Genomic DNA, 24,798 nt, shown 5'->3' with positions numbered 1-24,798 from the left:
ATCGTGAATATAAGCTTGTCAATGCATTATTTTCAGTATCACCCAGGACTACTGTACCATGGGTACATGTAGTTACATAGCATATATAGCTATATCATTTGCATAAGAATTTTTTTTTACTAAACTATTGATAATACAGCTCTACTCAATCAGCTAAACAAAAATATATAAGCAGCTACTACGTATGTAGGTTAGCTAGGTAGCCGCACTGTAGTATGTAATGACTATTGCTGTAGTAGCCCTGACTATTGCTGACCAGGTCTGTAAAGTATCATTTTGCCACTGCCAATAACAACTCATTATCACAGATAACAGAACGCAAGGGGTTGCCATTATCACTAACTAACCTTCTGCAAAGCCCACACGTATATGAAAGGCTTGTCTCGTTGGCAGCCAAGGAGATAATCCGAGCCTACCAGAGTAGCTTGCTCGATTCCAGCATCTGGCTCGCTTTTATAATGCTTTATCGCATACCCAGACGAAAACCTGTATGCTGTAATGCATACGGCACTTTCATTTGGCGAACAGCAGAATAATAAACCCGAGCTGTCCACCATGGGGACAACAGCAGCTTGGTATTTATGATTGTGGTATTCATTCTAAATAACGCCCCGCCATATACCTGGGCGGGAAGTTGGTTGCGCCAATATCCATCCTTACCCTCCAATTACACCGTTGCTAACGTGAGTTTGTCCATTATCTTACCTACTTGTTATCACTGGTTGATGTAGTAGGTGTGCAATTGCTAGTGTCGAAAGAGCAGCCGTATATTAGAGTGGTCCTGGCGTGTTGTTTCACGCTTTAAAACACCAAGATGGAGTCAACGGGATTTAACCGTAGTCTGCTTACATCTCTCGTGGGAACTAAGCCTCTAAATGACCGTAAGTATGCATATTCGCCTGCCTGAATGCAATGTTTACACATGAGTTGCTACAAGTTATCTCTTGAGAGTTGTAACATTGATATTGTGTTTCAGTAAGCTTTACTGAATGTTTGGTTAGGGGCATAATGAATGCTGGCGATTGTGAGCTGCTTTGGAGAGTTTGTGAAAAATGGTTAAATGGTAGTCAACCATGTTTGTGATGATGTTATGTGGAAGTTACAGTGAAAGGAAATTGGTTGTCATGATATTAAATATTATTGACCAATAGGCCTGCATTCAAGGCAGTACCATTGTGTGTGTGCTTGTGGTCCATTTTTTAATCAAACAATGCTGTTATTATGTAAAAAGCTTACACTATACATGACTGCCTCTTTGGCACAGTAGGTAGTGCATCAGTCTCATAATCTGAAGGTTGTGAGTTCAATCCTCACAGGAGGCACTGCATCTCATTTTTGGGTTTTTTTTGGGGGTTTTTTCCCTTGTTTAGTAGTCATGATAACTACAGTTCCTATTTTTAACCCTTTAGTTCTTCCTGACTTGCCGCTGCCATCACATCTACCAACCAGACTAGAGACTGCAATATACTCAGGCACTCCTCTACATGACGTGAATGAGATTAACAAGCTACTCAACAGCCAACAAGATCCAGTGGTTGTACAGCAAATGGCATCAGTGCTATGTGAAGTGGATACAGGATTTTTGTAAGAGGGTATTTACTAGGTAAAATATTTTGGAAATTTGGATTTCAGAAAGTTCAAGAAGAATGTGGCACCTCCACTAGTCAGCAATCATCCATTACTGGTTAAGACTCTACTTCAGGTTGCACCTGATGCTTTTAGGTGCCACGTGGATGTAAATAAGATGGATATAGCTGGTATACTTATTTGTATGTTTGCTGATATCATAAGTAAAATTTTGTGTTAGGTCTACCAATGCCAAGTACTCAAACAGCAGATCAAAATGCCAAGCCTCCTGCTGCTGTACAAAGTATACCCTTGTACTGTTATCAGACATTTTGCTTTAAATATTGTGTATTCACAGCTTCTGGATCTCCTTGTACTTATTCTCAGATTCGTGCAGGGAAAGTAGCTATGGCAGCCAGTAAATCTGTTGACAGTGTACCTGAAACTGCCAAAACAGATGGACAAATAGCTTCAGAAGAACGTTTAGTTATGGACCAATCTGTTGTGCAGCACAATGTCCCTACTGGTGGTAAACATCAGAAAAAACGAAAGAGGTCAACAGATGAAGTATCAATGGTAGTGTCTATTAAGAGATCAAAACTTTCTTCACTAAATATCGAACAAAAAAGTACAAAGTTAAAAAAGAAGAAAAAGAAAACTGACTTAAATGAACATAACTATAAAATTAGCATTTCAAGAGACCTACTCAATCATAATATCAGGTTATCATCACCTCAAGATGATGATCATAGTCCCCCAGTTCCTATGATAAGGCAAGAAGTAGTACCAACACCTGTTGTAGATGAGCCTGTAAAGAAATCCAAAAAGCATAAAGAGAAGAAAGTGAAAAGAAGAATGTTACTACCTGTTCAAGGTATGTATACAATTATATCTACATGTACTTCATAAAAGTGAATTGTATGTACATCTAGCGTTAGCATCCACAAGTACTTATTGTTTTCTTTTCTTGAACACATGCTGTAAATCCTTATCCTATTAGATGCAGCTCAGAGTAATGCTTTGAAGGCATACAATCATTTACTAGAAGCTGTGTTCCAACATGCAGAGAAGTGGGAGATATCTGACATTAAGGAATCAGGTACTCGTTGCATACCTATTGTTGCTGCTATAATAGTGTGTGTCTGTACATAGATGAAGACGTTACGATATCATCTGAGTTACTATTACCTCATCGAGTTGTGTCCAATATTGCCACACAGACTTGTATGTTGAGACACCATGGAATAATTCATCAGGTATATATGTGTGTTGTTACATGTATGCACAACACATTTTTTTAGGTTCAAGCAAGTAGTTTAGTTCAGATTATAGATATCATGGAAAAACATGTTACAGATTCTAAACAACTCTTCTTGATGCAGTCGGTACGTACACATTATGTATTTGCCATTCAAAACATTCTAATAGAACATACAGTTATACAGGCTAGCGTATAGTTCCATTAACACAATGTACTTCCCTTTACAATACAGTTACATTGTGATGAAGATCCTAGAATGTGGAAAGAATTGGGAAAGGAGAGGATATTAAGATCATGTGAAGCCACTCTAGTTATCCTATTTATTGCAACATCACCACAAGTACCTAAACAGGTACAAATGGAAGAAGCATTTGAAACTATAATCACCATGACTAAGTTTCAACTGGAGAACAACGTGTATCCTGAGTTTGATCCAGTGTATAGGGTTGATCCGTCTGGAAAAGGTGATCTGGTGTTTGTAATAATTGGGTCTTATGGCCAACTACAGTAAATGTGACCAGGCCTACAAAAGTAGGGCATGTTGGCACATTAAATTTGCCTACTTTTTCAAACTTTCATGACTCATAACTTTTTGTGACATTATGTTAAGGCCATGGAATTTTCAGCCTACATTAAATATTTAATTGGCTTTGTAATGTAAGTTACAGAAAGCAGATATTCCATTCCAGTACTGAGATATGATCTGATATGTGATGGGATGTAGTTTGTGTCCACATGCCGTGTTTTCACATACCCAACCACAAATTAATTTTGCTATTACACTTATTGTACAGTAAGGTTTACACTTTCCATGAATAGACCCTTGGCAGTATTGGTTAGGTTCCAAAAGTGCCTTCTGAAATGCTTGCAGTAAATTTTTAATATATGTTTAGTTGGAATTTTCTAGTGATTGACAAGTGCAACTCAAAGGTTGCTGGCTTGACTTTTTGATTAATTATTTTTTTTATTATTTTTAACTACATCATTGCAGCTCAACAGGTGCCTTTTAGCACACTGCAATATATACAATACACACACATCGTGAGCTTATCATTGCATTCTCCGTGTGTAGGGCTGTGTAGTGGGCAGAACATATATAGTCGAAAAGTATCTAAACAACTACTTTGTTTATTATAGTATATGGCCATGTGTTTCGTGTTCGTCATACGGTTATAGCCTCATATATACATCTTGCACCATTTTTTTCATTACAATGTTATATAAGTTCACCATGACAAACTATATGTATGTAGGGATCATTACAATAAAGGTGCTTAGTCAAGGGTATCATCACCTAAATTGTAAATTTAATCTAAAATAGTAATTAAATTTATATTACAGGTGATGATCTCTCAGTTAAATTTAATTATTAGCTATTACAACACTTGTTTTTTTGTACATATCAACAATTTTACATTTTGTATGTATTGATGGATGAGATATGTATATGTTGTAATTTTTAATGCGCTGTAGAAAGTGGCTTGTTGCCAAAACTTAAGAGAAAAACAGGGATGGGCTCTACTGGTGGAAAAAGGGAAATTCTTCCAATCTACAACAAAATGGTTGAAATATTTGAAGGCCTTGCGGAGCTAATTGAGAAACAAACTTTACCAGATACTACTATACTGAGGGTAACCATTTGAAACAGTGTGGCTGTGTTGTGATCTGTTTGTTTGACTAGGTATCCAGTCTAGGGATTACTCCATTTTTTGTTGAAGATATCAGTGCTTTACAATTAAGTGCTCTGAGACTGATAAGAGCGGTAAGCCTAGAGTTTGTTTGTGCTGGTTCATGTGCTTTTATAGTGATGTACACTATGACAAAGAGATGTACAATTTTTTTCATTTAGGTTTTCTCAAAGTATGACCGACACCGAGCTCTGATTTTGGAGGATATAATGCACTCCTTGACAAGATTACCCACTAGTAAAAGAAGCTTACGCAACTACAAGTAATGTACTTAAAATACATCTTATAGTTGTATATGATACACTATTCTGTGTTAGGATAACAAATGAGTACAGTATTCAGATGATGACGGCACTTGTGTTGCAGTTAATTCACTCAGTGATCAATTGCAAACCTAAAGAAGATCAACAGAAACAGTCTACAGATAATACTCCCAACTCTGCTGATAGTGTGAAGGAAACTCCAGTGAATGAGGTAATTCAAATACCATCTCACCAGGCTTGTTATAGAAACTGTTCTAGGACATTTTGTATCATCTGTGTTGTCTTAGCCTTGTAAAAGATTGGACTTTAAAGGGATGTGTGTTAACCCCAATTGCTGTGTCTGAATTGGCTCTGTATATATAGCAGACATGCCTAACTGTCTAAACCATATATTAACAGAAGGTTTATTCAATTGGCTATCTATAGAAGTCTGGATAAGCTCTGGTGCTTTGTTAATACCTATTTCATACTCACATCGTTAATTGTGGTTTCATGAGGTATTGATCAATATCCCTACTGTTTATGCATTGACTTATGGCTCATGATTTGCAATTAAATACTATATAGCGGGACTTTTGAAGATTTGTGGATTGCGCCATCCAAAATTTTGAGGAGGAACTTCATTTCTCCACAATACTCAAATATAATGCCATTTTGAGCAAGCTGGCAAATTTCAAGGGGGAAATTTCGTGGATAGTGGCCAAACTACGAAAATTGCGAATAAAACCCTTTATACAATAGTGAATCGATTGGTGTGCATTTGTAGTCTGTTTTTAAGTGGTCACCTGTCCAATACATGTAGCAGAATTCGCCTTTGAATCACTACAATACACAACTTAAACTCTTATATGGTGGTTGCTGTCTTATAACGGACAGTTTACCGTGTTCACAAATGCTTTTGTCTCTTCTTCCTTCACTTATTACATGAAAAAGTTTTGGCTGGATTTTATTTTCACGAAGAGCTGTGCTTGCATTTAATTCAACATTGTGTTTTGCTTTATAGATTCATGATAAATAATTGTATACTCAATATGTTATGAGTACATTGGCTACGACACATACAGTATATGTATTTACATCTGTGTAAATCTGATATTCTGCTGTACCTTTTTATAGTCGCTTGTTGAAGAGGTGATGTTGAACTCTTATGAGATGGCATGCAAGACTGCTCAGAACTTCCTATCAGAATTTTTGAAGAAGTAAATAATATTGGATGTTATCCTGTGTATATGGTAATCACCGCTTGTTGTCAATCACTTGTAGATGTATCAGTTCAAAAGAAGAAGATTTTAAAACAATATTTGATAATTTTGTTCAAGACTTGCTGATTACTCTTAATCACCCAGAGTGGCCGGCTGCTGAGTTAGTAGTTACCCAACTGGGAATATTACTGGTATGTGATCCTGTAATTGTATTAATGATCAACTGTGATATATGTATCGCTCATGTACCACTACACATGGTACATACTGACTGCCTTTCCTTTGTGCTCACGCACGCACACACACACACACACACACATACACACACACACACACACACACACACACACACACACACACACACACACACACACACACACACACACACACACACACACTATTCACAAGTTCACCACAAGCATATCATGCACATAATTATGTTGCTATTTGTTGTTCATTCATAGGTACACACATTTGGAATGCGTTCTAATGACCAAAGCCTGAGGGTGCTTGCCCTAGACCACCTTGGTGTCATTGCTGCAAGGTTACGAAAGGATGCTGTCACCAGTACTAAACAGGACAATGATGCCATCATAGAAATACTTTCTAAAGTATTTATATAATATATTATTTCTGTGTACTTACATTTGTAAATACAGGTGCTTCAATGTAGAATGGAATCAAAAACGCCTTCTCCAACAGAAATTGGACAACTGGTATGTGTGTATAGGTAGTTAGACACAGTACTTTAGTAGTTGTAATATAAGCTGGTGATGTGTGTGAAGCACATTTTATTATGTATTTAAATTTTGCAGGATGCATTTTCAGAAAATGCTCAACATTTACAGAAGGCTCTGGTCTACCATCTTTTCAGGAAGAGCACCATTAACCCTGCTTGTAATGTGAGTGTGTGTATATATTACTTCACAATGTATCTATTTTTTTTGTATTTTAGTTTGCAAGAGATTTCCACTTGGCTCAGTGGCTAAAAGATATCCAATTAGAAGTTGAGAAGTCTATGAAGAACCCGTCAGACAGTAAAAAGGATACTTCTGAGATATTCAAAACGGCCCAACAAAAGAGATCGTTTTTGTCATCATTAAGAAAGCCACAGAAAAATTTCAAGTAAGTGTATACAGTATGCTATAGAGAGTAACTATGTTTACGTTATTGTAAGTTACTATAGTGGTCCCTGACTCATTGGGCCCTAAGTGTGTTCAGGTAATGGAAAAAATTGGATAATCAAAGCCCATCCAATTTATAATATACTCTAATAGAACATACACTTTAGGCGAAATACTCTAATAGAACAGTCACTTCTACAGCTTGGATAACAGAATTGATAGCCGGATAATGGAGGGAACACTGTAGATGTCATGTTTTTTGAGGCAATGCACCCATCCAAGAAAATGGAACTTTTTGCAATTGCGCACAAGTAAAGAAAATACTTATTGGGGCAAGCCTGAGCGAGCCCCATACTAGCGAGAGAGCTGTAAGTCATCATCCATTACATGGCAATTTACGATCAAATATGTTAGCCATCACTCATTACAAGGCAACTTCACGATTAAATACGAAAAACAAACCTTACAAATTGTTTACAAGGACGCAATAATATATACAAAGAAGTGTGAGTCATCGTCAATGTCATGGATGAAATTAACAACATAGAGTACTGGAATTCCTTATTTGTACTTGTCATTGTCATTACTGAACTTCCTTATTTGTACTGTCAATCATCGTTCATTACACGAAGTTGAACGGCATAGATTACTGGATTTCCTGAATATTGGACTTCCTTATCCTCATCAATGCATAAATCTATGGTCAATGTCACAGTGACTTCCTGATTTCACACTTCCTTCAGAATGAACACCAGCTAAGAGGCTGTCTGCACGTTTTTGGAATTGTCAATAGCAGCGGAAGCGAAAACGCAACTCCAAGATATTAATGCGCACCTTCGCTGGCAGTGATAATGCAACTATTTACAACTGGCCGATGACATTGATAGTACTAGTAATGACAGTGATGAAGAGCTACCAGATTATTCACCACGTGAACTGACTGTGCAGTCTGGCTTTGACACTTCCAACCATAATATATGCAGTGGTGTATATAAATGCATTGTTTTTTATTGTAATATTGATGTAGTTATTCATTACTGAATGAACATGTTCCAGTATATGTAATGACTGCCATTGCTTCACTACCTACATAACAGAAACAATGCCATATAGTCACAAGATCATATAAAGCATAATTACAGCTACGCAGGCTCGTCCCATAATGCTATCTTACTGGGTTAACTCTGGTGTAAGCCAACTAGCAGCTGGAGTTTAATGTAGAAGTGTGCTGATATCGATATCGGTATTGGTGAAAAACTGACTTTAGCAGACATGAGCAGATATTACACATAAGTACTATAATTGTCCAAAACATGATATGGTTGCCTTGGTAGCACAGTGGTTAAAGCATGAGTCTCTCAAGTTGCAAAGGTTTTTGTGATGGCCAGGGTTGAAATCCTGAGTTGTTCACTTTTTTTTCTTTCTTTTTTACACACCTTTTTATCACTACCTTTTTCACAATTCTTTTTTTCTTTGCATAGCTTTTAGTGACCACCTTTTACAGTAAGTTTTTTGCCACATTTTTAAAAAACTTTTATTGTAGTGTCCATACTGAAAACCTTTGTGTTCAGTTATCGGTATCAGAATTTGGTAATTTTTGTTGGTTATCGGTATATTGGAAAATTTCTGTACCGGTGTACCTCTAGTTTAATGGCCTTGTTTCTTCCAGCTGCAAAGCAATATTACTAGCAACAATTAACATAACTAACAAATACACCATAGCTTTCTTATTTTTACCTGTGTTCTTCAGGTTGTAACTCACTCTATTGATCATAAAGAAGTGTGATATTCAATCAGTACACACTGACTGTATTAGTGTGACTACTTTATAGGATATCTCCGTCTCGTACTTATATGAATATCAAACAGTTTATGTATTGTTTTTATTTGATCATTTTTAGTAGCAAACAATACAATTTCATAGGCATTATATTACGAGCAGAACTATTTAATCGAATATTACTCAAACAACTGATTGATACAATTTTTTTTACCCCAGTAGCTATCTATCTATGTTGTACACTTGTACCATGATCATAAAATTAGCTGAATTTTACAATGGTAGAATATTGGAGGAATCCATTGATGATGCAGGGGCTATGATAGTCACAAGATACTTGTCATCATTTAGAGCACTCAGTAAGAGTTTTGATTTCTACTTACTACAGGTTAGATACTTAACGTACCATTAATTTTGTATTTATAACTTTTTGTGCTGATTATTTGTAGTTGTTGAAAGTATTGAATGAACCAGCCGTCCATGTTAGGACTAAAGCTATGAAGGCATTATCAGTTATAGTAGCAGCTGATCCGACTATTTTATCAAGGGTAAGTCTATAGTAATTGCTAATCGAGTTGGTTTTATGTAGCCATTGTTGGCTTTTTCTTCCTGTGTTGTTTTATTTGTATATGTAAGTAATTTCTCATATTTTACTGCAGAACGAGATGCAAGTGTCTGTACGAAAGCGTTTGGGTGACCAGTCCACTTTAGTCAGAGAAGCTACTGTTGACTTACTAGGGCGCTTCATTTTAACACAGCCAGAAATTTCTCTTCAATACTATGATATGTTGAGTGAGAGAATACTGGTAAACAAACACTCGATGGTACATACCAGCTGAAGTTTACAGTTGTTTTTGTGTAGGATTCAGGTGTTAGTGTAAGGAAGCGAGTCATCAAGATATTGAGAGACATTTGTATCCACATGCCGGACTTTCCTAAGCTGACAGATTGTCATGTTAAGTTGTTGAGACGGATTACTGATGAAGAAGGCGTCAAAGTATAATACACGCACACACACACACACGCACATACACGCATACACACACACACAACCTTCTTTCCACTGTCTTTAAAAAGTCACATGTGTGCTCAAAACAGTTTATAGTAGGTTGTAAGTAGACTTCATGCCTTTATTACTGTATTAGATCATACTACACATGTTTTGTGGATGTAACATATTCACTTTGTTATTTCCCAGTTGCTTGTCACTGGAGCCTTCCACCAGCTGTGGTTCACTAATGCTAGTACTGGCACTGATGATGAGCTCATCCAGAAAGTTAAGAGCATCATAGCAGTGGTAAGACAGTAACATCTGTACTAGCTCTCTATGTTTCTATTATTGTGTCTAGTAAGAAAACAATTTTGTAGAAACCAAAACATTTCCATAGTAAACTGAAAATGTAAATATTGATAACTTCTATGGCTTTAGTTGTAAATGCATACATGCAGCTGGGCATCCTGTTAGGTTGATTATTTTCCTTTTAATAGTTTCAATACCATAAAATTTCTGCTTACCTTTTCCATTTTACATACCCATACTTTGCCACTGTGATATTATTTTACTCTACTTATAAACTTTTATATAAAGTTTGTGTATCTCAATCTATTTTTCCCACACAGGTTGGTTCTTGCAAAGACACAGGGAATGATTGGTTTGAGTTATTACTCCAACAGGTACATCACGTAATCATATCATGCCTATATTGACCACAAAATATTCTCTTAGTTACTGAAGAGTGAGGATACTGGTACCATCAATGCTACCCTTAAAGCCTTCCAGAAGATTGTTGACTGTTTAATGAAAGTGGTTCTTGCTCTTGATGAGAAGGGTCAGTTTATATACTTGTGAATTGTATTATATCATTCCTTTTGTGTAGGTATTTTTGATGGTGAAAAGTTTCATCTAGCTAACTGCATGTCCACGCTGACAATATTTTGTAAAGTAAAGCCAAGACTAATGTTGAAACATGCCACCACACTACAACCTTACCTGAGCACACAGTGTACTGTAAGCTCCATAGTATAAGTGATGTACATTTTAAATTTGTGTACTATTAGAATCAAGAAGATGTGATGGTTGTTCACTATGTTGCTTCCATCCTGGAGCTGGTAGTTCCATTGATTGACCACCCCAGTGAAATGTTCTTAGCCAGTCTTGAAGAAGATATTATCAAGCTTACCATGAAACAAGGGCAAATGGCAAGTAGTTATAACCTGTATATAAGTTAACATGATAGTTGTATGTGTCCTACACCATTCATCTGGCTGCTATGCAAAGTAGCCATTGAGTTATGTTGCGTTGTGTTGTGTTACGTACCTACATGTTGAAAGTTTTGGTTATGTTAGATTGTGTATAATTTTTAGTGCATGACATTGCTAGTGTTTTTGTAATTACTACTTATCCATGAGGATATTTAATTGTCTTGTTTCTGATAACAGAAACCTCTTATGCAACCATACCAATGATACTGTGCAATCAGTTAATTGAGTACCGTATATATAGAAGGAAAATTTTGGTGAGTAGCAAGCTAAATCGCATTTGGCGAAATAAACTTTGGCGAATTCATACAATCTCAATGTTTAGCTATAAAGATGCTAATCTGAGGCACTACGAGTAATTGGCGGACTAAACTTTGGCAAATTTATAGCAAATCGCCAAAGTTTTCTCCCGCCAAAGTTTCCCTCTATACAGTATCTGCTGATTGAGTACCTCTGCTATGCCATTTGTATATGTATATATACATTCATACATGCAACATACATTTATACATACTTATGTATGTACATGTATACATGCATACACATACATATGTGACCGGCTGGGAGAAAACCCATCTTTGCAAAAATTCTTTTTTGTTATAATGTAGTGAAATAAAAATACACATGGCACATAATAGCTTACGCACGTTATGATTGCTTTGGTACGCAATGAAACTTAAGTGCAAAAATCCGAATTTGAAGAATGGCGGGTATTTGCTCAGCCGGTCACATATTATTTTATTTTAAACCGATTGATGTGTACATGCGTAAATCATATGTGTATAGGTTGTTCAAAGTTGTCTGAGCTGTTTGAGTGCAATAGTCAATAGAGTTACAAAGAATTTCAAGCTCATCAAGGATAGTTTTCACAAATTTTATGGTAAGTGTTTCACCAAGAGCACATAATAAAAATATTATGTACTCTTGGTTTCACCTAATCTACCCAACTGTGCCCACACAAGTGCAGATAGAGAAAATATGTCTTTCTAGCTCGCACATACATGCCAATACATAGGTAGCAGGTTTTTTTTAATAATATGAAATCCTTGTTAACTTGGATAACACCCGTTGTAGTATCTACATACATATTCATACCAAGCTCTGAGTTACAATACCATCTATTTACCAATTGCATTTCTTGTTGCCTGTTAATATGTAACATCTTCGAAAGTTGTTGCTAAAAATATAGTATTCAAAAAGTATAGGGGTTGATTGTTTCTTTAGCAAATCAGAATTGATCTTATAGCATCACAGCCATTTCTTGGCTGCCATCTTTGATTTCACATTGACATTTTTGGATGCCACACCTCATAGCTTGGCTGTTTGATACTTCTTTTGTAATAGTATGCCCCCTTCAGGCCAAAGCCATTCCATGTAGGTGAGGTTTACCTGCCTTATGTTTTCTTCAGGAATAACAGATCGGCTGATGGTTATAGAGGGGGATTGCACGCGTGACGCGTTATGATGTATTTTCGTAAAATGCTTAACAACCGTTGCTTGTCAGACATTTGTGAGGTACGCAAGTGAAGGCTGCAGCCATTCTCAATGGTTCAGTGTAGAATGGAACATGTTCGCTAGGTTAGTCACTTGTATAAACTAGGATATATATAGCCGTTGTCAAAATTGTACAAAGTGTTAATGTTCATAGCTAATCGACGAAAAATTGATATTCCACTTGTCCAACTTATTGCTAGTATTTAATGTTTGTTTCTAACCTTATCCTAGCTTTTGACAGAGATTCTGTTATTTGGTAAAGTGTGGTGACCAAGTACGTGTACTCGCCCCATTGCGTACCATTGAAAAGTAAACCTCACAAATGTCAGATTAGCAACGGTTGTTAAGCATTTTTATAATTCGCGCCACAATACTTTTCGCATGTGAACCCTCTATATGGTTGTGTTATTATATCTGATAACAATTTTGCAGCCATGATTGTATGCTATACAGTGGAGAGTTGATTATTCAAACTAATATTGAGGAGGGTTTTGACACAATACTCTAATTGAGCAGTCACTTTGTTATTCGGATAATTAAACATTCAGATAATCAGGGTTCGGAGAATTGACTCTACTGTATTAGCATGACTGTACTATTAGAGTATGCACTTGTTGTGTGCTTGGTTTTGTAAATCAGGTTATTGTAATGCTCTGAATCACTCTTTTGAGATGATTATTCCATCTACATACCAGTTTTCAGTATAGAGCTGAGCGATAGTGGTGATTAATCAATTATCATGATAGTTGTTAGAAATAATAGTATGCAATCATACCCATTTGGTTCCATATGGAATACTTTTAGATAATAAGTCACTCTCTAGCTTTCCTATGGATACATATACATGAAATTGACAAGGAGAAAGCATTCTGACTGCCTGGCAGACTCCTGTAAGCGTTCGAGCATTAATCGGATGGCTGTAGGTTTGAGGCTGCCCATGGATTTTTTTTCTTCCTCCACATTTTCAAACACACTTTATGTAGCAACTGTAAACAGGCTGTAGGACCAGGTGTCCTACAGACCTTCAGCACTTGTGCTATATAAAGCCTTAATAAATAAATAAAAATTAAATAAATACTATCATGTTAAATTTTGCCTTTAAAAAAAACAACAACAGTATACCCATGACTGAAGTAGGGATTAAAAGTCCAGTAGTATATCTGTGGGTGTAGGCAACCTCCCTTGTTTCCCAGATTTTTTGTCTATAATCCCTAATCGAACTTAAAATCCTAATTTTTCCTTATACTTGTTTGTTTACTTTTTTTTGTAACATTATTATGAAGAGTGAACCCATGTGCATACCCCATCAAAAGAAATTAGAGTTAATGATTTTGTCTGAACGCACGCCAGCTATTAATTACTGACGCGAAAGTGAATGGCCATTACACTTCACTTTCAACTATGTTCAGCCCATTACACAGTGCTACAAATGAAGAACAATAGGAGAAACGCCTCTGCAATCAATCCAGTCACCACGAAAAATACGGACAGTTTGTGTGCCCCAGCTATCAACTGAGTTGAAAGTGAATGGCCATCACTTTTCCTGCTATGTTCAGCCCATTTCACAGTGTCACCATGGAAAATATGGACGATTCCCATAGGGAAGCCATCATGCTAACTACCACGAATCGACACCTTGAGCTGTCAGCAAAAAGAAATGGGACACAAAGGAGGATAAAGGTAACTTAGGTATTCCATGATGCGTGCCTTGTACACACTGCGGTATGCCAAAAGGCACGTCTCTGGACGAAGCAACGTCGAACAGTGAAAGAATCAAGCCCGTAGTCATTATTGAGTTGCACTTGTCTGAAGGCATCAGTCAGTCAGTCAGTCAGTCAGTAGAAAATTCCACTAAATATATATTTTTAAATTTTTTAGAAGTGTTTCAGGTCGTACTGAAGGCACTTTTGGGCTTGGTTATACCTAACCAATACTGCCAAGGCACCATGAAGGTATTGTGAGGCTGGTTTTAGGGTGATATTTTTGGCCAGAAGAGCCCAAACCTTCACGATACCTAATATAAAAATAGATTAAAATTTCAGTAATTGGTTTATCTGGTAGACATGACTCATGAAACACAATCACATGCTATATACACATTCAAGTTTTGTGTTGTGACTCCATAGCCATGCATTATTCTGCTTTCTTTCAAACCACCAAACAATGGTTACTCTATCTACTGATCCAATTCTTGACTTATTTCTTGAATCCAATTGAATAGCACACTGGTGTGGCATGCCAGGCTGTACCACATGCCATGTCTTTGGATAACCACTAGTATACATTATTTGGTGTGTGTGTATATATACAGTTTATTATATTTACTGTTGCAGATTTGTTAGAGTCAGTACGAACAATTCACTTGAAGGACAAGAGAAATCCCAAGTTGGTATCACTGAGACCTTCTATTCTGCGGTCACTATTTACCGTTGGATTATTCTGTAAACACTTTGACATTGATGCCATTTCTCAGAAGACCTCACCTAAGGTATGTACTACAGCAACATGTATATATTTATGTAGTTTATATTTATTGTGTTTTTATAGTCACCGTCATTAGTGAAGACCAGAGTTTTACCTCTACTGATGTATTTCACATCATATGATCATGCTGAAACACAACTAAAAGCAGTTACTGGAATTGGTAAGTGTTTTAACCATATGATGTATCCCATATATAGCTAGCTAACTGTTAAAGTGTAAAATGTCAATTCATTGTGTCTGTGTTTTTTTTTGTCTTGTGTTGCATGCACAGGTTTCCTGTGTATCCGATATCCTGACCTGATGTTACAGGAGCATATTAAAAAGCTATATCAATCCTGGCTGTCCAGCCCTACTATTCCAAAGAAATGCCAGGTATGTGTGTGTTACCATATGTAGATGCTTTGATATGTAGTATGTGCATGCGCACACACGCATAATCACACACACACACACACACACACACACACACACACACACACACACACACACACACACACACACACACACACACACACACACACACACACACACACACACACACACACACACACACATACACATTGCATAATGCACGTGCTTAAAATATGTCGATGCGTACATACAAATTGTGAAATTCTGCCTACATGTGCTCTATTTCAACATTTTCTGCAGATATTAAAAAATTTGTTAGCACATTTCAATGCTGAAGAAACCAGATTACAAGAAGCTGATCATGAATGTTAGTTGCTACTTGCTACATAGATGAAATGTGTGGCTCTTTTTGTCACTTTGTATTTCACTCTTAAGACTTTACAGTTTGTTGATTTTATTCAGGGTATGCAGAGGCACAAGATCTAATTTCAATAGGCGACAAAAACGCAAGGTATATAGCAACTGTTACATATATTTTCATGTAGAATTATACATTAATCTCTTCAGTATTAGCAGTGCCGCAGCTCAACTGTTTTTACAAGACATCTTTGCGTCTTTCTTCACTGTCCATTTGCAAGTCAGGCTCACAAGTTTAACAGTCCTTAATCTAATTTTAAGACAAGGACTGGTACATCCTGCCCAGGTGAGAATGTATCACTGTTGCTAAGGTGTGTTCGTCATCACACACCAAACTTTTTAATGCATTCCCCCTTCAATTGTCAACTGTGATATATAGCACTACCCTGTATGGCTGTGGTTTTGGCAACTTGTGGAATTATGGTATCTCAAGTATTGACTGAACTCTAATGAAGTGTCAACATTTTATATGGTTGCTGTCTATAGTTATTTCTTATTGGTTATTGTCATATAGTGATGGTAATATCTCCAATGGTTACTGCTAATTTTATTTGCTTTTTGCAATATTAGACCTGGTGTGCAGACATTCTCACAAATACTTTAGGTCTTTACTTACTACAGATATTGTTGTTGCTGTTATACTCAACGTATCATTTTGAAGTTTGATTACATCAGTGTTACATGATGTGCTTGGCATCCCTTGTGTGTCTACTGGTTTAGTAATTGTTATGTACATCCCATATTGGCTATGGTGTCAGAAACAAGAAATACTTTACTAGACTAAATGAATGTTTTCACTGACAGTCCAGTAGGTAATGACTATTATACAGCTGTCAAATGAGAAGTGATTCCATTTCAATAGATCTTATTTGGTTTCTCTGTGCTGTGTATGTGTGTGTTTCTGTTTCTTTGTACGTATATTCTTCTGTGTTTCTGTGGGCTTGTGTGTGTGTTTCTGTGTTCTTATGTCTGTACGTCTGTGTAGAAAGTCTCTGTATGCTTCTGTGTAGAAATTCTGTGTGTGTGCATGTTTCTGTGTTTCTGTGCGCTTGTGTATTTCTGTGTTCTTATGTATGTCTGTACTTCTATGTAGAAAGTCTCTATGTGCTGTGTTCTATAATGTGAGTCATGTACTATGAACAGTACAGTGTTTTAAAGTTTTCACTGTATACACTAAGTATAGCATACCAGGAGCTGGGCATTGTTCTTTTCTAATGCTTAGCATCGAGTTTTTAGGCAGTAGCATCACTAAATCAATGTGCTTAATTCACAAACATATGAAGTATTTCTTGTAGTTTCATGACCACTTCTCTTAAGGTTGGACATACTAAGCAGTGTTTAATGTACACTAAAGCCTGTTTTGTTGAAGAAAGTAAAAACATGGACATAAGATAGTGCAGTGCAACATTGTTCTCTTAATTTCACACGCTTTTGCAGTACAAGGTGTCTCCAATCTCCTCTGATAACAAAATATCTAAATGGCCACTAGTTTAGCATTACTTAAATATGGCGTGTACTGTTTTTGTCAATAAATAGTCTTGCTAGTAATACTCATCGACAACATGGACAAGGTCTTGCACAGTATACTAAATGTCTTAGTTAGAGATGTTTTAGTAAGGGAAGTAAGGATTTTATCTGTACCAAAAGCCTCAGCCACACAGTTTAATTCTAAAAATCTGAAACAAGTAACAAAGTTGTCTGCAATTAATCAACTTAATTCAACTGTATCAAGCATGGGTTAAAAATTTCAGGAATGGTTCCAGTTTTTGCAATCTTAACCATTTCAAGAAAGCCATTGATACATTGCCCACGAATTTAAAGCTTCTTGCTAGAGAAAAGAAGGATATAGGCAAATCTGTAATGCTGAATTCTTGTGGTACACTAAAGGCATGTCTCGGGCTTAAGTGACATCCAATTAAATAGAATTTGCCATTGTTCTTGGCCGCAGGCTGCACTTGAGATTCTCCTAGGTTTTGGCCTGTTATCCTCTTATCTAATAGACTGTCTAAGGTGAAGTAATGGTTGTGGTTGGCCAACCAATTACTACTCATCCACCCATCCTGTTATTGTTAACAATTCACAGTTTAGGTCAAAACACTGCTGAGTCACATATTGTTGATAGGCACTTATACTGCTATCAAAGGCCTCTCGTAATGGACAGGCCAAATTTTACAAATTATCCCATCATGCTTTTTCATGCATAGTTCCTCTCTATGTGATTTGCTAAGTATTGATAGATACTTTGTCTCTGTCACGAGTGGTACTATCCAAAGTCTGCAGAATTTTGTAGCTCTTATTTTCAAGGTTTCATAGCTACGAATAGTTACCTGCTAGACTTGTTAATTACTAGGTTTAGTTTGTTGTGGTAATAAATATTGGTGTCTGATCTTACAGTGTATTCCATACCTAATAACAATGAGCACAGATAGTGAGTCATCTGTCAGGCTAAAGGCTGAACAGTTGATGAATGAAATTGACAGTAAATATGGAACCTTCATGCAGGTCTATTACCTTCTTTACATCAGTGAAGTATTATGATAAATTGTATGCAATAGACACAACTACAAGCTGGAGTGAAAAAATCTTATGAGTTTCAAAAGTTGATAGCATCAGTAAGTTTTAACTGTATGGCTAGTATCGTCGAATTAAGATGTACTCTCTTTATAGGATGTTGTTCGTGGGTGTACTGGGCAATCAACTAATCCACACTGCAAGATAGCTCATCTTTACTCTTTAATTCGATCACATAAACAGCATAGAAGAGCATTTCTAAAGTCCTTGTTAAGACATTTTGAAGATATTAAAGTAAAGCCATTAAACTTATGAGTAATATTCAAGGGTTAGCTGTACGTATCTTCACAGAGTCCTGCTGGTTGGCTACTTTACTTGGCAGACATTATGGCCTTCCTGCCCTACTCAACATTAGAGGAACCACTTTTTGTGGTACATCATGTGGAGATGACTCTATCAGTAACAGGCTCTTCAATATTACAACAATTTAAAGAGGTAATGTTTTGATTTACTTGTGTACCATTTATGTAATGTGATGTTTTAAGGCACTTGGGATTAATGCCACACACGATGACGACACAGAAACAATGGATAGCTTAGGTGAGAAATCTGTTATGCTATATAATACATCTTTTGTGCTTAAATGTCTATAGGTCAAAAGGTTGAAAACCTTTCTCCACTGAATGTTTGCTGTTCGAATAGTCAAGGCTGTATGCTATTATTAGTTCTTAAACAACATTTGAAACAGTTGTATGGACTAACTGACAGGTACGTCACACATATTATTATTGTATAAGCATGGTTATCGCTTTCTGTAGCAAATGCCAGCAATATTCTCCAACTGAGAGCAACACTAAGGCTTATGACAAAGCCCCAACTCGGAAACAAGGGGTTGTGTTTAACCCAGAGTTTATAATTAATATGCTTAAGGCTGAAAATTCTAAGAAAAAGGTTATAAGATCAAAAGAAGAGTGCTTAACTATCTACTTCCAGGTATATTGGATCTTTGTATGTAATACAGTATATATGTATTTCATACTTCTGTGTAGTTTAAGAATTTGCTGAATTCTTTGGATCCATTTGAGCACGATGAAGATGACAGTGATGACAAAGACATTCCACCACCAACAGTACCAGCAGTAGCACAAACTACTACAGATGTAAAGGTACTTAATTTCTTTTGTATTCTTTCAATTAATATTAATAGTCTGCTAATAATGACCTTAACCATTGTCCATTATTGGCTTGCATTATTCCCATGGACTCAACTCATTTTTATGGGTTTTGCTTTATGCCACCTGGTGTAGTGGTAATGGTTTCTATTGTTATGGTTAGTCATTCACATAACAGTACAAATATAGCTATTACATGAGTTGTGACTGAAAGCAAATTTAAAACTTGATGGACAACACTTTAACTACCTATAGACAATTGTTTGTATACATGTATATAATGCTGTTGTTAGGTGCATACACTTAATAAAACTTTCCAATTTTTTATTATTAACATGTATTTGTTAAGTGCATGCACCTAATAAGAAAACCTGATCTTGAGTGTTCATGGATTAACTCTCGTGGAACGCAGTCACCACTTGTACCAATATTTGGAATTTGGTTCCTGTGCAAATCCTTTATATGAAGTGTGATTTCCACGCCGTAAGAAAACTTTTTTACTTGGTAAACATAAAGAAATCCACTTTTTCTATTATTGGCCATGTGCCACGTGAAATTTGGAGCCTAGCACAGTTAACAAACCTCTAGGATTTCTTGTCTTGTTTAGCTGCACCTCATGCTGGAGATTTGTGGCTTGAAAAAAACCTCGGCTTTGCCTCGGGTTTTTAAAATCATGAAGATCCTCATGGTAGGTCTCTAACTATTACGTAGAAACTGAGGAATCCATTGCAAAACATCTTTTTGTTAAAGTGTCACTTTGAAAAGTTGTGGTTCTTTACTGGAACAGAGGGCACGTAAATCTTAATTGTTTGTGATCTACGTACACCATTTTGTTCTCCCACATTGTGGCCTGTACGTGCATAGCTATGTCTCTGTTTTCAAGTCTACATGCATTAACAGTGGACTTAGTTTACATGAAAAATTTTAAATTGAAAATGGCTAATTACGATATCTAATCAGAACACCTTCTCCTGCTTCATAGCAAGTGTAAAGAACTGCACACAAATATTACACATGCTAGATGCTCTCAGCAATGTAACTTGTTTTACAAAAGGACTTCACCTTAGTTGCTTTGTAGAAATTCAGTTGGTTAACTATATATACTCTCCCATCCATTGTCCCAGTGAGTAAGAGTGTCCATATAATTTCACTGTAAACTTGAATCTATACCACACTTGATTGATGAGTTTCAAAAAATATTGTATTAATGGCACTAAACAATAGGAGCAATTAAGCTTCTCTATGAGACTTCTCCTTCTTAATGACTTCATCATCACTTGGACGTGTCAATATAGTGAAGTTATCACTTTTAGAGAATTTGTATTTGAACTGTGTGAATACTTTGCTAGAAGGGGACACCAATCTATTCTAATTTATCTTTCTTCTATACAATCGTTGTATCAAGCAGACACTACTACAAACTGTGTACAATATCCATCCCAAACTAAAACAATGTTGACTGAAATAAAGGCAAGGTTCTTGTTTCTAATTCCTAATGCTCTTAATTTTTCCTCTTTTTTGGTAACATGATTGTTTACTATTGTGCCATGTACATACACACTGTATCAATTGGAAGAGAATGGTGCCAAAGTAGCAGCACTCTTTGTCTGTACATTGCTCGACTATGTGTTAACCTTTTTCTGTTTAATGTCTTTTAGACTATGTTTTCACAATGACACAAGTACACATTAGGGTTGGGCAATATTGAAAAAAGTGCACCACAATATATCATACAGTACGATAGTAGTAACTGTATAGTAGGGACCACAAAGGAATAGGCGTGGCTCATGAAATAACACTCACCCAAAAACCAGCCTCAATTTTCCCTGACGACGAGGCAGTATTGGTGAGGTAAAACTAAGCCCAAACAAGCTTTCGGATTGATCCGAAACGCTTTCAACAAGTTGCTATGGAATTTAAAAAAAATTTTTATTCGATGAATTTTTCTACTGACTGAGTAAGTAAGTAACTGAATGATGCCTTCAGACAAGCGTAACTCAGTAACGGCTAAGGCTACGTGCTTGATTTTTTCACTGTTCAATGTTGCTTTGGCCTGACAGGTGCCTTTTGGCATACCGCAGTACGTACAATGCATTCTTCATGGACTTACCAGTGTCCTCCTTTGTGTCCCATTCATCTTTACTGACAGGGAAAGGTGTTGATTTGGTGCGAGCACGTGATGGCTTCCCTTCTAAACAGAAATCGTCCGTATCTTTCATAGTGGCTATTTTGATTGAGAGGTGCTTTTCAAACAGTTGTTGATTCGTATTGCTGTGTAATGGGTTGAACATAGCCAACAGCGGAGCGTAATGGATACTTCACTTTTCAGATGATAATTAATAAAATTGGGGCGTGGCACCATTTCTTTTGGTATGCGTAGATTGTAGAGGTGCTTCCGGAAAAGTTCTTCTTGATTCGAAATGCTGTATAACGGGTTGAACATAGCTGACAACCAAGCGTAATGGATACTTCACTTTTCGGACAATAATTGATATAGCTGGGGTGCACGGTGCCATTTCAGATGTGGTATACATGGGTTCGCCAGTCATAATAAAATTATTTACAAAAAAAAGTTAACAAACAAGTACACAAAAAAATTTGGAATTTTCAACTAGAGTAGGGACCATAGCACATCAATATAAACTACTGAAACAAGTTGCAGTAGTCCATGATATTAAATCACAGTAAAACAATAAGAAGTGTTATATCCCTACTGTGCCCAAGATACCCGATGTGCTATGGTCCCTACTCTAGTTGAAAATTCCAATTTTTTTCTTGTACTTGTCATGGATGTATTTATCACGATATTTGATATTACATGCAAAATATGTTTTTCTCTTGACTCGTATTGTTGTATCCATCCCAAAAATAACCCTTAATCTATAAAAATTACATACAACATATGGTTTGCTACATTTGTAAGACAGTTTCATTAATGGTATTTCAATTTGTAAGCAATGTAACATGGTATATCATGAACTTGATATATCACAATGTGTAAAATAACTTTGATACAGTTATCATCTCATGCTTTTATCACAATAGCAATGATATATTGTTATAATGTCCAATCCTAGTATACATTGGAAATAATGTGTGAAAATGTTAACCACAAGGAAAATTAGAGTGTACTTTGTGAAGCCATTTGTGCACTACCTATGAATCAACACCTTTATGAGATCTGTCTAGGTGTGCAAAGTGGCACATCTCAGACCTAAACCAGTCTTGTTGTTGGGTGCCTATTGTAGTTACAGTGCACTTATAACACACCGTTCACACTAGCCCAGTAGCACAGTTCGGAACAGTATGGCTTGATAAAAAGTGCAATGTGAACACCGTCTGTACCGGGCCCAACTGAACCGAGCCAGCCCACCCGAATGAATCAGGCCAGCATGGTACGGTACGATAATTATTCACCAGGTGCACAAAATAGTTTTATAAACTCAACATGCAATGAAGAAGGGCCCAGAAACACTGTTTGACACAAGTTTCAGCACGAAAGAAAGCCTAGCGACAGTTATGAACTACTTGTTGTTGTGACAGTTACTGTTTCACTCACTTCAATTCGTGGTGTGATTTCTGCAGTTCTGCACGGCTGCCTATCTATTGCTGTCTTGTTGAAATGAAAGAATTCCAGCACAAAAGGCTTGAAGGGCAAGAGCTGCATTCAATTTTAGTAAGCAATTTAATTAATATTTAATTAATATTTAATTGTGCGCTTATGGAAACTGGATAACTTGGTGAGTGAGTGAGACTGCGTAGTGTGGAACAGAGGCAATACTGTGCCATACTGAACCGAGTTGAACTGAACCGTGCTATCGTGCTAGTGTGAATGCAGTGTTATTACACACAATAGTTAGCTGTCAATCATAGAAACTCATTACATGATTCAGTTTGTAAAATCATGTTTCAGCTTGATTATATTCAACCAGTGCCTCCTGACAAATCCACCTTTTCAAACATACTTTTTGTAACAGGCTGTAGGACCAGGTGTCCTACAGATCTTCAGCACTTGTGCTGTAAACCCTTAATAATGAAAAGATACATAAATAAAAATCTTTAAAGTATTTATTGGTTGGAAATTGCAATCTTCCCCTACTGTTAAATAGCACAACTAAACCTGTAGCAAATTTATACAACTCTGTGTAGGTGGAGGTTGCCAATGCTGATGGTCCTATCACAAGGAAATCCAGCAGATCAAGGATGTCATCTGGTAGTAGTACTGGCAGTACTGGAGGAAACACATCTAAAAAGAGAAGTCACAAAAAAGGTGGTGAAAGCTCAAGTTCAAAAAAGAAAAAGAGAATTGTATCCTTTTTTCATATTAATTAAGAGTTGATAATATTTGTATGTGTAAAAATGCAACTGGATCTGCAAAAACACCCACACAAGCCTAATTTTACTGTAGAATGTGTTTCGGGTAAAATAATACAAAAAATAAAAAGTATTTTGAATGTTTTTATGTAATGAACTACAATGTCAGTACTCCCAATGAGATGGAAGATGCATTAGTTTACATTGTGGTAAACATGTGGTTCCCTCTCATATTTTTCTCAAATTTTCACCTTCACCCTGGTTTTAGGAAATTATTGTAAGACATAACTTTCCCAGCAGTGGATTTGCTCGTTCGTGGGGAGCATGATGGCAAAATTCAGTACAAAACTGCTATAACTGTTTTGTTAAGCACCTGTAGTTTATTTTCCTTATTATTACTGTGCAAATCGATCTTTCTGTTGTTACCACTTTGTAGTGCTGTAATTTCTAAAGCTCTCAGCTTCTAGGGCTGAAACTATAGTAGTTGACTATTCTTTTGGCTAAAAGAAAATGTAATAAAATAGAATTCGAAAAATGCACAAACGTGGAGTTCTTGCAGATCCAGTCACAAATAGTATATAATTGTGATATGCATTGTCAAAATTTTGTTTCACTTAACACTTAATCTAAGGTGTCTACCGACAGCTCTGATGATGAAGGTGATCCAGAATTTAGAATTCATTAAAATCATATGAAAACTATATTGTGATAATGTTTATCTTCAAGTATACGCATATACTATATTATTTATATTTGTATTATGTTATGCAACTTGGCCTGCTTGCAGGTGTTCACTAGTTGCAAGTTCACTGTACAATGGTATGTGCGTGCACATGCTTTTTTAAAGTTTACAATTATTGTTAATCATGATACGTTGAATTTATGTGATGTAGTTAATGCATGCAACCAAGT

The 24,798-nt window shown here is 36.4% G+C and overlaps 2 protein-coding genes and 1 non-coding gene across 4 annotated transcripts in view; 2 read left to right on the top strand and 1 right to left on the bottom strand.

Moving 5' to 3' along the window:
• The window catches only part of LOC136256977 (WD repeat-containing protein 18-like), a 7,039-nt gene extending 6,454 nt beyond the window's left edge, over positions 1-585 (bottom strand). For both annotated transcript variants that reach the window (XR_010701750.1, XM_066050065.1), the window contains exon 1: positions 348-585. Coding sequence is in view for 1 of the 2 variants with exons in the window: in XM_066050065.1 (XP_065906137.1) it covers positions 348-557 (210 nt within the window). In the remaining variant the exon portion in view is untranslated. The remainder of the gene's footprint in view (positions 1-347) is intronic.
• LOC136256970 (nipped-B-like protein) lies at positions 582-24,769 on the top strand. The gene is made up of 46 exons (XM_066050056.1): positions 582-683; positions 732-881; positions 1,410-1,584; positions 1,633-1,757; positions 1,808-1,870; positions 1,925-2,440; positions 2,567-2,665; positions 2,719-2,822; positions 2,868-2,951; positions 3,060-3,291; positions 4,301-4,458; positions 4,509-4,589; positions 4,677-4,777; positions 4,833-4,989; positions 5,895-5,977; positions 6,042-6,171; positions 6,445-6,591; positions 6,640-6,696; positions 6,796-6,882; positions 6,936-7,105; positions 9,170-9,272; positions 9,334-9,432; positions 9,544-9,690; positions 9,747-9,881; positions 10,083-10,181; positions 10,505-10,558; positions 10,611-10,713; positions 10,762-10,892; positions 10,943-11,083; positions 11,930-12,023; positions 14,971-15,125; positions 15,185-15,281; positions 15,393-15,493; positions 15,773-15,839; positions 15,935-15,983; positions 16,040-16,175; positions 18,284-18,391; positions 18,445-18,501; positions 18,557-18,694; positions 18,752-18,895; positions 18,946-19,000; positions 19,054-19,168; positions 19,219-19,393; positions 19,450-19,566; positions 23,722-23,880; positions 24,518-24,769. The coding sequence occupies exons 2-46, from the start codon at positions 815-817 to the stop codon at positions 24,569-24,571; spliced, it is 5,469 nt and encodes a 1,822-aa protein (XP_065906128.1). The 5' UTR covers positions 582-683; positions 732-814; the 3' UTR covers positions 24,572-24,769.
• Positions 1,250-1,322, top strand: Trnam-cau (transfer RNA methionine (anticodon CAU)). Its single transcript has one exon. It is a non-coding gene; the product is annotated as a tRNA-Met (tRNA).
• Positions 24,770-24,798: the final 29 nt, after the last annotated feature.

The sequence above is a fragment of the Dysidea avara genome, chromosome 5, assembly GCF_963678975.1.
Source record: "Dysidea avara chromosome 5, odDysAvar1.4, whole genome shotgun sequence".
In the NCBI taxonomy this organism is placed as follows: Eukaryota; Metazoa; Porifera; class Demospongiae; order Dictyoceratida; family Dysideidae; genus Dysidea; species Dysidea avara.
Note: the sequence above shows the minus strand (reverse complement) of the source record. Positions and strands in the feature narration are given on the sequence as shown.

Bases quoted from the DNA above. Each gene is read 5' to 3' on its own strand.
- LOC136256970 (XM_066050056.1), top strand. From the start codon at position 815: ATGGAGTCAACGGGATTTAACCGTAGTCTGCTTACATCTCTCGTGGGA. The intron at 4,778-4,832 runs GTAATGTACTTA...ATTCTGTGTTAG, and splicing joins AGAAGCTTACGCAACTACAA to GATAACAAATGAGTACAGTA. The intron at 9,882-10,082 runs GTATAATACACG...GTTATTTCCCAG, and splicing joins CTGATGAAGAAGGCGTCAAA to TTGCTTGTCACTGGAGCCTT.